Below are 13,175 nucleotides of genomic sequence, written 5' to 3' on the forward strand. Positions count from 1 at the left end.
CTTGTATACAAAAAAAGTGAAATATGAGCAGTTAAATATATGCATGTCAAAACACAATAGTGCTGGATGATTGAAAACACTTATAAAACTATTGATACCATACTAAAAGATCTATAAATCACAGCAAAGACATCCTTCCACATTTTTGCCTGGTTTACCACCATCACTACAACTCTCTAATGCAAGCATATATACACACCTTCTCATTTGTCTTTCATTACTGACTTCTCTGAGGATATAGTTATCCACTCCTTCTCATTCTATGTGAAATGCTTAGGCTGAATTCCTAGTTTAGTCCTCTAAAATATTTCATACTACATTACTGCTGTCATTTGATTCTTCTTAGCTTGCTCTCCCACCAGCAGTTATTGTAAGAATAAGGAAATTAGACTACGGGGCTGTATATTCAATTAATAATGGGCTAGTCTGTAATAACCTAGATCAATCTCTCATGTTTCTGTAACAATCCTAATTAATCCACATACTATAATCTATATTCATATCTTTAAAAAAAAATCTATAACGTTAATTACAAATGGTGAAAAGAAATGTGAAACTTCAAAGGTTAAGAATCGTTTAGCTCTGTGTAATATGACAAATGGTTAGCTGCCAACAGCATTAGCTTGCAAATGTGGAATAATTCCTTATACAAATCTAGGATTTCTATTCTGGTCTGTGCTATTAAATATTAACTAAATAAACATTATTCTTTTCTAGTGTGGAAGCAACTGTTTTTGTTATGGTTAAAATCAACTTCCATTCTGACTTTTTTTGTACAGTTTTTTTTAATGCTTTTTCTAATATTTCCTTTGGGTTGACATTTTCTATCGTTGGTGTCCATTAAGATATGATCAAGTCTCTTCTTTAAAGAGCAACTAATGATCTCCAAGTTGTGAAGTAAACATCACTTTCCTGGGCAGTCAGCTCCACACACTATCTTCTACTCAGCTCCACACACTATCTTCTACTATCAGTAAGTTTTTCGCACACAGACAATAAGACCACATCTCCACCTCTGAAATATGATCCAGAAAGGTTTACACCTGCACTGAAAAGTGGCCATGCTGGAAAGCTGCAGCACTTCAACAAGGAAGTCCACCAATGAGAAATAAGTGGGAGTATTCTCTTAGGCTTTGTCCATGTAAGACGCGACAAAGTAGATTGTGCAGTTGTTCAAACTATTATCCCATGTGCTCTGCTGGGCTACACACAGCTTGAATTCCCTTTAATGGGGCTTCAATGGGATTAGTTCCCCTTTAGTCAGGGCTCAGATGCCCTGTTAATCTATGCTCTTCTCTTCTAGCCATTTGACTCCAACAGTCAAAATGGGATTTGAGGGATTAAAAATATTTAAAATGTTCTCCTCATCAATACCCTCTCAGAGTACTCACAATAATTTATGCAGATATTCACAATATGATCCTCTCTTTTCTTACCTGCTTCAATAAGCCATGCACATTAACAATGATGGCAGTCAAATGAGTAGCCTTAGATATATGAATTGTTTCAGTGCCCCCAACAAACTCAGGCAGACATGGCTGCATCATCTATGGAAAGATCATATTATCAAGATTTTCTGCACAACTATAAAGTCCACAGATTTTTTTTCACATACATGAAATCTGATATTCTTGAGAACAAGAGGGGATGCTGAAAGAATGTACTGGATTTCCAACCCACACCAACTCAGCAAAATTTGAGCCCTCTTCATTACACATTACGAGGAGGACAGACAGCGGAAATAAATGTAGTACATACAATTCTGCAAGTCACCTGTCCAGTAAGTTTTGTTATTCACATTCCTTTTTCTACATTTCAAAGATCTCTAATATTCTCTTCTTCTGTTTGCCAAAATCTTCCCCTCACACTGCCCCATATTCCCTTTTCTGCTGCCAAAATCTTCAGTTTTCATATCCCCCCCTGTCTATTCCAGTTCTGGTCTTGGTAGTGTAAGGGGACTGTTACCCCTTACTAAAACTCTGTGGGAGTTTTTGGTTTGCCAGTTCACAGTATCTGAAGGGGAAGAGTTCATGAGACTGACTGACCCCCAGAGACAATGGAAAGCAGCCAACACTCCAGCTCAGCCTGATTGACAGGTTGGACAGGCCAGTGAGGACAGTGAGAGGCCAGGCCCCGTCCTCCCTGTGAGCTGGGATTGTTCTGGCTCTGTCTCTGAACAAACAAGCTGTGTGCAGAAGTGGTCCTGCAAAGACAGAGAGCTGAAATAGGAGTACAAGCTGTGTGAAGAAGTCCTGCAAAAACAGGGAGCTGATAGACTGCCCTAGCAAAGCAAGCTGTGTGCTGAGGGGCAGTTTTTGCAGCAGCTGAGCCTGACACACACAGCTCAAGGGGCGCAGACCCTGTGTTGAGCAGCAGACTGGCAGTGCTCAGAGTGCCAAAAGGAACAGAGAAGCAATGCAAGAAGCTAGAGACTGGCCACACAGCACAGCCTGCAGCTGGATGTGGTGAGCAGCTGGGAACTGCAAAGTGTGGGGAGAGGCTCTGGACTGGGAGAGGGATCTGGCCACTTAGAGCTTGAGGCTGTGTGGTCACTGCCAGAGCAAGTGTGTCCAGCCTGCAGCCCCCTGCAGCACATCCAAGGACTCTAAGGGGCCTGTAAGGAAGAGACTGTGGACTGTCCTTACACTCTGCAGGCTGCTGTTTTGATGTCCCTGTGCTACAGAGCAGGGCTGTGTGTTCTCATTTAACCATTCTCATTTTGTCTTATTCTTTTCTCTTTAATCAGTTGTTGTTTAATAAATTGTATTTGCTTTGAACCTTATGAAGTGATCACTGGGCCAAGAAGGCCTGCAGTGTGAAGAGAGCACCTCGGAGTAAGGACACCCTAACTCCTGCCCCTAGTGACTACAAGGTCAGGGATTAAGCCCCAGGAAACCTGGGCCCAGCCTTGTTGGGGTTTCAAGGGCTCTGCTACTCATAAGAGTGGAGGGGCAGCCCTCAGGATCAGGGAGCCGTGGGGTAAAGGAAGTGGGAGTGGGGACTCAGATCCTTTCGCTGGTTCATTTCACCGGGGTGTATAGAAGCCAGGAAAGTTCCCCACAATAGCGGGATCATTCCCCTGCTTACAGTAGTACAGGTTGAACCTCACAAATTCAGGACATTCTGTTCCAGCAACATCCGTGGTCCAGTACAGATGTTGCTGTACCAAAGAGCCCCAGGAGCGTGAGCCAGCTGAGAGAACATAGGGTTTGTGGAGTCCTGGCTGGGCCAGCAGCGGCTAGGCAGGGGAACCTCAGCATATGCGGGGCTAGGTGGCATAAGGGGAGCCTCTCCCCACTGGGGAACCCCGATCTCAGTGGGGTCAGGAGGCTGGAGAGCCCCTGGTAGCGGGGCCAGTGATAGCCAGTAAACCCCGGGAACTCCCAGGTAGCAGTGAGGCTGGGATGGCTGGGCAGCCCTGACCAGGAAACCCCCACCGGCAGTGACTCAGGAGCTCTGGCTGGGGAAACCTGGCTGCTGGGCCAGGCAGCAGCCAGGGAGTCTCAGCCCCATCAGGGGAACCCCAGCATCAGTGGAGCCAAGTGACACCAGGGAGCCTCCGCTCCACCTGGGGAGACCCCAGTGTCAGTGGGATCGGGTGGCCAAATAGTCCGTGGCAGTGATGGCCAGGAAACCCTCGGCAGCAGTGACAGCTAGGCAGCCTGGGGCTGGGAACTCCAATGAACCACTGGAGGTAGCAAGGCTGGTGGCAGCCAGGTGACCCCGGCTGGGGAACCCCTGGGAATCCCCGGTGCATCCAAGGGGCAGCAGAGCAGGGAGCCTGGGCCAGGCCAGCTTTAGCAGGGTGGGGAGCCCCAGCCTTGGGAGCCATCAGTGGAGTAGCCAAGTAAGGCACCCCTGACCTTCCCTGGTCCGGCAAATTACCTGGTTTGGGATGGCTCAGGTCCCAAGGGTGCCAGACCAGGGAGGTCCAATTGTACCACTTTTGGTCACCTACATGGTGTTTCTTCTATGGTTTGATTCAATAACTTTGTTCACTATTTAAGTCTGTGCAATTTCTCCTGGAGAATATAATTCAACTTTGCTCTTTTTCACTATCTCACAATCATAGGAAATAATACACAACTACAGAAAATTACTACTTGTGACTAATAGGTAAATACTAGAGTAGGTAAATACTAGAGTAGCCACAAGGGGAATAAGGAATCTGCCATATCAAGGAGTCAGTGGCAGGATCCGGTTCATGGTAAGGACAAGCTAGAGAGGATAAACAGTTTATTAGCCTTGCAGACTTTAGAGAAGTTAACTGGAAGGACAAGAATTCACAGACATACAGAATGGAAATTAAACGTGTAACTACTATATAGCAACTGAGTCTATAATATTGCTTTCTAAATTTGTGGAATTAAATAATAATCTGACAAAACAGATGGAATAAGATAGCTAACTACCAGTATAAAAATAAGCGTGCCAGATGTAAGTAAAGGGTAGGGTTAGCAAAATTCACATTCAGCCAATGAACAATGGAGCTATTATGCAAACAGCTACAACTGTACATTTGTATATTTAGAGGAGAATCTTTCTGAAACCTAGGGAAGATGGAGTTAATTTTATGTCCATAATAGGAAGGCACAACCCACGGAGAAAGTGTAGTAGCGCCCACAGTCAGATAAGCTTTAGAAATATATAACACAATCACATTTTCAGAAAATGTTTTGATCAAGAAATTATCTATTGATGAAACAAACAAGAAAAAATGCCAAATACTCTGAGAAAGTCACTCACGAACAATTAATCTGAAGACAAAATGAAACTCCAATTTATTGCCAAATAATTTTTGTCAAATAATAGTACAAGAGAAAAGCAGAGTCATAGACAAAAGACAGTGTATGTGGTAGTGCCTGGCAGGCTACTGTATTGAGGCAAACAATATAATACTGAACCATAACCCAGCTAATGAAAAGACTGTGTATAACACATGGCAAGCTCTGCAAGAAAAGGGAGTGGAGGGGGTGTCAGGAAAAGTATGGTTTTACAACTATTATATCTGTGATGAGGGTAATCCAGAAGTATAAGATAGAATACAGTGGAGAGCCTCTTGTTACCTAAACTCTGCAAATGAGACAGACTTGAAAATGATACATTTTTGTACGTCCTATTCAGAAATACCTAACAAAAAATCACTAGGGTGATCTATATAAAAGGCTGTGTGGCACAGCAGTACCTAGAAAAAATTAGGAGAAAAACTAACATGCTGTTTTCCTTTATTTCTAGCACTGTTGTTAAAAATGGAACTGCAAGAAACATGCCATATGGACTGGAAATAAACATATTGCGAGTGTGTAATATTCACCAGTCTAGTGTTGGAACACAGCCAGTTCTTGTCCTTGCTATTTCAACACACACACACACACACACACACACACACACACACACACACACACACACACACACTCCTACTCCTAACAGTGGGGTACTAAGATTATAGCTAAAGTGACTCCTAGAATAACATATACAAATTAATAGATTTTATTCTGCAAACCTGAAGAACTCAAGGTGTTCCAGAGACTATAAAATATCTTATAGAGACATATTGTACACATGGAGTGTATATCGTCTGCTTTCCTTTGTCTTCCCTGGCTTCTGGTTCAACTGATTGCAGTGATGTGAGAGTACACCTACACACAAGTAGCACCAGAGGTCCCTTTCTCCCACTGGGAGCAGTTGGACAGCAACAGGGCCCCACTCTGCCCCACGGAGAGATTGGGTGACTGTAAGAAGACGAATGTGGAATGTATCTGGTTTGGGTGGGTAGATGGGCAGGCTGAGCTCAATGACTCCCCCTTTTTACTACTACCAACCACATGTAGAGACAAATTTCATTGAGGTGCTTTTGAAAATTCCACTATGAACCTACCTATATCTTTAGTCACCTAAATACAGTAAATTTCCGATAATCCGGCACCTTTAGGACCCAGGGGGTGCCGGATTATCAGATATGCCGGACTATCAGAAGGGGGCGCTATGAGGGGTCTAGGGTAGGGTGGGGTGGGGGAATGCCACACCAGGCCCCTCATAGTCCCCCATTTCGATAGTCCGGCGCTGCCCCAGGCATCCCTAATTCAGCCGCTGCTGGTCAGTTTCAGCAGCGGCTGAATCGGGGAAGCCATCCGCAGAGCAGCTCCAATTGTCAGGCTGCCCTGAGCACTTCCGGGTTCCTGATGGTGCCAGACCATCAGGCGTGCCAGAGCATTGGATGCCAGACTAATGGAGTTTTACTGTACTTTTTAAAACTTGTCTCGGTCTTATTCTGGCCCTGTTCTTTCTTAGCAGGTCAGACAAAAATAGGATTTATTGGATCTTCGTGGCACTCGGAGGCCTTTTTATTTTCAGTAGGTAGTATATGGGAAGGACTTGTTTTTGGGGAGGTTGATGAATCTTTTTAGTTGACATTGTATCTGTTTTATTTTACAGTAAATCATTTTTAATTGCAGATACACTTAGAAAGGATGAAGGGTTCATGTAATAATTTTAAAGAAAATAAACATATGTCTATATTTTTGCACAATAGTCATTCAGTCCTGGAATCATTTTAATCTAATGAGGTAACTTATGAGCACTGCATTGGGTCATTATCAAGTAGAACTGGTCATATGCAGGGATATATGCTTTTCTGGAAAGGTGGTTAAAACATAGTGACATATGAATCCTTAACACATCTGGCAGGTACACATCTTGAGGCTGGCTACAACTGTGCCATGAGAATACCTGTTCTCACTTTCAGGTGATGTTATAAACAAAAAACAGGCAGCATGAAACTTGGAACCAAACTTATTGTCTGATCAGTTGGCTAAACAAGATGTGTCTTCTTGAAGCTGGAATAAGAGCATGAACTAAAAAAACCGTGTCTTTAAAAGACTTCTTCAATTTTTAATCAATATAAATCTGTTTAAGAATGTAGATTTGTAGGATAGATTAAAATGAAAAGACCAATAAAAATTTGATTGACGTTTATCTTTAAGCAGCCTGCTGATATTAAGGTGGTCATAAAACAAAACCAGAACAGGAGTCAAAGTATGAGAAGAATGCAGAGGCCAGGAGCTAGAGAAGACTTACCTCAAGGCCGTCAGTTGAAGTGCTAGGGGGAATACAAAGTACTGCCCTGTGACTAGCAGAACCTGCAAAGCTCCCTCTGCAAGTGCTGTAACGTTTTTAATTGTTCCATGTTCCCTACCTCCTTCAGCTGCCAATGCATGTCATATATTTCTAAACAAATGTAAATCAATTTCCCAACTTCATTAAACTGGAATTAAAGTTGGGAGTGGTTGTTTTTTAACCCTTACAAAGACATTTGTTATCAAATAGCTATGAACAAAGGATCAGAAAATTCAGAATTGTAATTTAGCTTAAAAGAAACCCAAACATTTGAAAATAAAGAAATTTACAGAATTAGAGATTCCATAGCAATTCCCTGTGGATCCTGACTCCATTGAAGTCAACTACAAAACTCCCATGCACTTAAATTGGGCCAGGATTTCACCATGTGTCAACTTCCTACACCCATAGCAAATTGGTTCATCTTATTATGGGGCATAAAAACCAGACTGCCTTAATTGTACAATGACACTATGAGATGTGGGCTTCTTTACAGAAAAAGACATATTTCACACATTCCCGATTAGACAAGTAGTACACTGAAAGCAATAATTTTACGTGCCAGCAAGTACACATACGGTATCGAACTGTAGGCTAGCGTACACATAGATTCTGGCTAGGCACAAATGATAAGATCATTCATTTCATAGCAATAAATGCTGTATTAAGGTGTGGATTGAGCCTAACTCTTTGTATTGGAAATGTGTTTATGATAAACTTATAAAAATTAATTATCTGGACTTCACACTTTTATATTTCATCCATAAGGTTTATTATTATAGTACCTCCTGTACTTTTAAAATGGTTGCAACCATGCACTGAAGTCTTCACAAAACCCATTAGATGATAAAAGCACAAGCAAAGTATTCAGTGGTGGTCTCAATACAGTGTCTTTGCTCAATTTATAATGTTCCCAGCCTTTGACTATAGACATCTTGAAAGGTCTTAACATGTTCTCAGTCAAAGTATTGCCATCTCAGACAGTACTTATAGAAGGAACAAAGACAAGAAGATGAAAGAGTACTGCTATGCCAGGTGTTTCAATTGTTAGGATGGCCTTAGTGGTGCATTTTCACAATTTCAAATGTATACCGTAGCTTTCCTTTTAATAGATTACCTGGTTTTCTAATAGTTGGCATTTTGATAACTATTAAGCTGGAAGGTTTTACACTTTGTCACCAGAACATACTTTCAGCCTTACTTCAGTTTATCAATCAATATCATCTGAGAATATGGTGTAGCACAGTGGTCTCCAACCTTTTTAACCACAAGATCACTTTTTCGATGTAAGTGCAATATAAGATCTACCTCAAACCCAAACACCCTTGCCCCACTTCCTTCCCACCCCTTCTCTGAGGCCTCACCCTGCTCACTCCACCCCCCTTTCTACTTCATCCTCACTCACTTTCACCAGGCTGGGGTAGGTGGTTGGGTTGTAGGCTCTGGTCTTGGGCCAAGGGGTTCAGCATGTGGGAGGGGCTCTGGGCTTAGCTTAGGGTGACTGAGATCCGGGAGGGCTTTCCGGGTGCAAGCTCTGGGAAGGAGTTAGGGTGCCATGGGACTCATGTGTGGGGCAGGCGGTTGGGTGCAGGAGGAGATTCAGGGCTGGGACAAGGGTTCAGGATGCAGGAGCTGGCTGAGCACCATTTAACTGAGACAGCTTCTGGGTGGTGGACCAGTAGGGTTAATGCACTCCTGCCCTGGCCCTACGCCACTCCTGAAAGCAGCTGGCATATATGGCAGTGGCTCCATGGAGCCATATGCTGTCCTTCATCTACAGGTACTGAGCCTACTGGTCACAGTTCCCTGTTGTTGATTAAATGGGAGCTGTGGGACTGGTGTCTGCAGGCAAGGACAGCATGTGTAGACCCCCTTCTCTGGCTCTCTCAGGGGCTGCAGGTACATGCCTGCCACCTCCAGGAGCAACAATATAGGGATAATGTCCCCAGACATGAAAGGTTAGGCATTTTAGAACTCACTACTCAAAGAATTAAATGTAAGCATAAGAGAGAAATGAAATACACAGACCAGTAAAACCAAAAATAACCCACTTTGCAAGCTGTAAAACTAGTAACAACAACTCTCCATGTATGTGTTGGGTCCGGAGATGAGAGAGAAGGACAGTGTGTGTTTGTGAGAATGACAAAGTGTGAGAGAGGGACAGACATTTGCATTGCCAAGCTCCCTCCATCCCCTTCTCTCTGTGTAGAGTTGTGTTACAGGAGTAGGGGGGGGAGGGAAACCCTGAGATCAGCACCCCTCTTCTTCTCCCTCCCACACTCTGCACAGCAAGCAGGAGGCTCCCAGAGGAACAGCTCCAAGACAGAGGGTAGGAGCAGCATGAGAGTGGGTGGAAGGGCAACTGAAGTGCCAGCGCTCGATAGCTTTCTGGCCAAACCAGTCAGGATCACCTCTCAGAGGCTCCAAGATCTACCAGAAAATTCCAGTCTACTGATTGGTGACCACTGGTATAGTGAATAGCCCTCCTTTGAATAACATTTTATGATCATGCTATTTGCAATTATGCCTATTATCATCAAGATATAAAACTACCAACCACTGATGTTCTACAGGCTTCCAAAAGTACATCATCATCTACTGCCACTGAAACAAAAAAATATTTTGATAAATTGGTGAGACAATATCTAACCCTCAGAACAGAATACAGAATGGATCAAATTTACTACTGGATCTGCCCATCTTTAACAGTCTGAGATTTCGGGTAGCCTCTCCCTAACCCAGAGAGGTTCTGCTAATAAAGACGACCTTGAATTTATTCAGCACCGTCCTCTAAGTATACTTATTTAATCGTTTCAGTGGTAACCTGAGACTGTGTGTGACTGGATCCACGGAATCCTAGGACACAAAACATACACATAGCTAATCCATGAGACAATTTGCGGTTTAGTTTGAAGTGAATAAGACTTTCAAATAGCTGTTCACCAACGTAAGCTAAGGGTTCAAAATCCAGCGGCACACGATTAAACAAGGAGGGAACTGATCTATTAATCAGTTCTCACTATGATGAAATATCACCTATTTATAAGTAAGTAGTAGTTCCTGAAGACAGAGTCAGCATAAGGCAGCATAAAACCACACAGGTAATATGAAAAACAACAAATGGTCCTGTAGTACCTCAGACACTAACAAAAAAATACGAACAGTACCATGAGCTTTCCTGGGCACAATCCACTTAAAAAGCAATGAGTTTTCACATTTAGCTTGGGTAAAAAGCCTGTCCATTTAATTAGTAGAGTGATTATTTCTACAAACATGTGTATCATTATTGTTATATAGCTTTTATATACCACTTTTCATCAGTGGCTATTGTATAACTAATATGGAGACCATTCATATTATCCCCTTCTTTTCTTGTTGCAATTTTAATTGCTATCAACCCCCTCCCTAAAGACATATTACCTCTGTAGACAAATCATAACCTATTCCAAAAATGCTATTGACATTAACATAAGAAATGAAGGTTGTCATATTAACATACCCAGGCACTGACACATCTTCCGCAGGTGGTGATTTTGAAATCTCCATAGAGATCCTTGATGGCACCAGTCGTAAAGAATCCTTCCACCATCAGCAAAATACCATAGACAAAGAATGCAGCTGCTATGCCGTAGATCACATACTTGAAGATGTCAATCCTGTATAATAAATGTGAAAGTTATTTATCTCAGGGTTGTATAAAAGATCTCCTCTAGCACAAGCTTTTTCAGATGGAAACTCTTCAGTGCTGATGTTCTATAATGATAAGTACATTTACAGACTTATGTAAATGTTGCCTTATATATCATGTAGCCAATGCTTCAGAAGAGTGGTTACACTTATTGGTACTTAAAAATTGTCCTGGATCAGTAAGAGAGCATTATTTAAGTCCAAATAATTCAAAAGTCAATTTAGCCTCACTTAATTTTATTCTTAAACAGTGAACTTGGATTAACATATTTCACCATATTTAATTAGCACAAATGAATAGAAAACATGATTCTGAAATATTGCACTACCTAAAAGATAATCCTGCTCCTGAGCAGTTACTGCTATTGAAATGTAACGTGTCATAAAAACAAGTCTCAGTCACAATCTTCAGCTAACTTCTCATCACTGTACAATTAGTTAAATTTAGTTCGCATGTGGCAATGTTTATTTCTGCTAGCACCTCTCTCCTCGTTATTTTGCACCCACTAATCACCAATGGATAAATGCATTTGGGGAGACCGTATTTAAATACGATTCTTCAGACACCACATCACTGTTACCGTTAGCCGTACATGGCAAAAGGGGTATGGCTTCATGTAATGTCTTCCATTTCAATGGATCTCAAACCACCTGATCACCTATTCACTGAGTATGAGCACTCTAAAGGTTCTGCTCAGAACATGAGCCCATGGTGAAAGCACTGTAAATACTCATAGTAAGACACAGTCCCTGCCCTGAAGAGCTTATAGGCTAATTTAAGAGACGGCGTAGCGAGCACCCCAAGGGGAATACATAAAAGTTAAACAAGAATGGATACCTAAATCTAGTTCTAAAATGTGAGATTCTCTGCTATGTCTCTGAGAGGAGACTATGTCTAGACTACATGCCTCTGTCGCCAGAGGCATGTAGATTTGGTTACCAGACATAGGAAAATGAAGCAGCGATTTAAATAATCGCCACTTCATTTAAATTTACATGGCTGCCGCGCTGAGCCGACAAACAGCTGATCAGCTGTTTGTCGGCTCAGCACGATAGTCTGGACGTGTGGGTGTCGACATCAAAGGTATTTGTCGACCACCCAGGTAAACCTCATTCCTTTTGTAATGTTTAAGGCTTATGTATGCCTTAGTCTGCCCCGGGAAATCATATCACAAAATGAAAAATTTGACAGACTCAGGCAAGAAGAAATTTTAAAAGGAAGGACTAGTGAAATATTCAGAAATTCCCATTATTTAAACATTAGATTTGAATTTGACTGAAGCGCATGGGAATAACATGACAAAATATTTATTATTAATGGTGGTATTGTTTGTGCTGCAATAAGACCCCCCAAAACGGTGTAAGGAAAGAGCATAGGAGGAGACAGAAGCCAGTGAGTGGGATGTGGTGAATAGGAGCAGGAGAGAAAAAAAGAGGGTTGAATCGTATATAGTGTCAGAGAAAAAAAGTAGTCTGAGGGGTTTAATAGGAGCAGAGTGGGAAGATGACTGAAGCCAAAATTAGAAACTTTGCATTCAGTGCAGTATCTGGATGCAGTACATTAAATGTCCTAGACCATATACTAAATAAAGAGGATGAAAAGAAATATAGAATAACTACCCATTCAGGGACCCTGTCAGAAAAATAATGTATGATCATGTAATTAAAGTGATCACACTGCAGATTATGTTAGAATGGCTGAGTTACGGTTACAAAGACAAGCTTACTTATAGCCATTTCTAACTTGAGAGCTTGATTTTGCAAACTCGATATTGTATAAACATAGGTTGTATATGTACATACAAACAGTGCTGACAAAGAAGAAACACTTTTGAATGAAGTTTTTGTGAACCACTGTGTTGATGGTAGTGTAATTTTAGAGAGTAAAGAAAGAATTGTTTTGTATATTGTCAAAAATGTGGTCAAAAAAATCTTTGTGTTATAGACCTGTTCAGGAAGAGATCAACATGTTCAGAAGATTTTTCCAACCTATATTTCAAGCTGTGCTTCCACTTTTCTAAATTAAATCAGTCTGACTATACAGCTTTCTCTCGTGTTTTTCTACAGCTGATTATTAATCAACCCATATTAAGCATACTTTATATATAATTAATCTGAGTTTGGATTCAGTCCAACGTGAGACAAGAATAGCTTTAGAGAAAAAAAATTTTCCCTAACAGTAGCAGCCACTGTACTTTGCCACCCGAGTGTGCTGTCATCTTCGAAGAACAAATAGGGTGCTATTAAGTGCAGAGAGGCCTGTTCCAGCAGAATCAAGTGACAGATTAAAAAAAATAGGTCATCTTGTTCTTTCCCACATCAGTTCTCCTCAGTATTTCTCTAGTTCTTTAGAAAATCTAGTTTCAATTAAA

At 41.7% G+C, this 13,175-nt stretch overlaps 1 protein-coding gene across 3 annotated transcripts in view; it reads right to left on the minus strand.

Annotated features, from left to right (window-relative positions):
- The window catches only part of GPM6A (glycoprotein M6A), a 339,554-nt gene that overhangs the window by 31,122 nt on the left and 295,257 nt on the right, over positions 1–13,175 (minus strand). For all 3 annotated transcript variants that reach the window (XM_006131600.4, XM_006131599.4, XM_075930227.1), the window contains exon 3: positions 10,616–10,772. In XM_006131600.4, the coding sequence (XP_006131662.2) occupies positions 10,616–10,772 (157 nt within the window). The remainder of the gene's footprint in view (positions 1–10,615; positions 10,773–13,175) is intronic.

This window comes from Pelodiscus sinensis, chromosome 5 (genome assembly GCF_049634645.1).
Source record: "Pelodiscus sinensis isolate JC-2024 chromosome 5, ASM4963464v1, whole genome shotgun sequence".
NCBI lineage: Eukaryota > Metazoa > Chordata > Testudines > Trionychidae > Pelodiscus > Pelodiscus sinensis.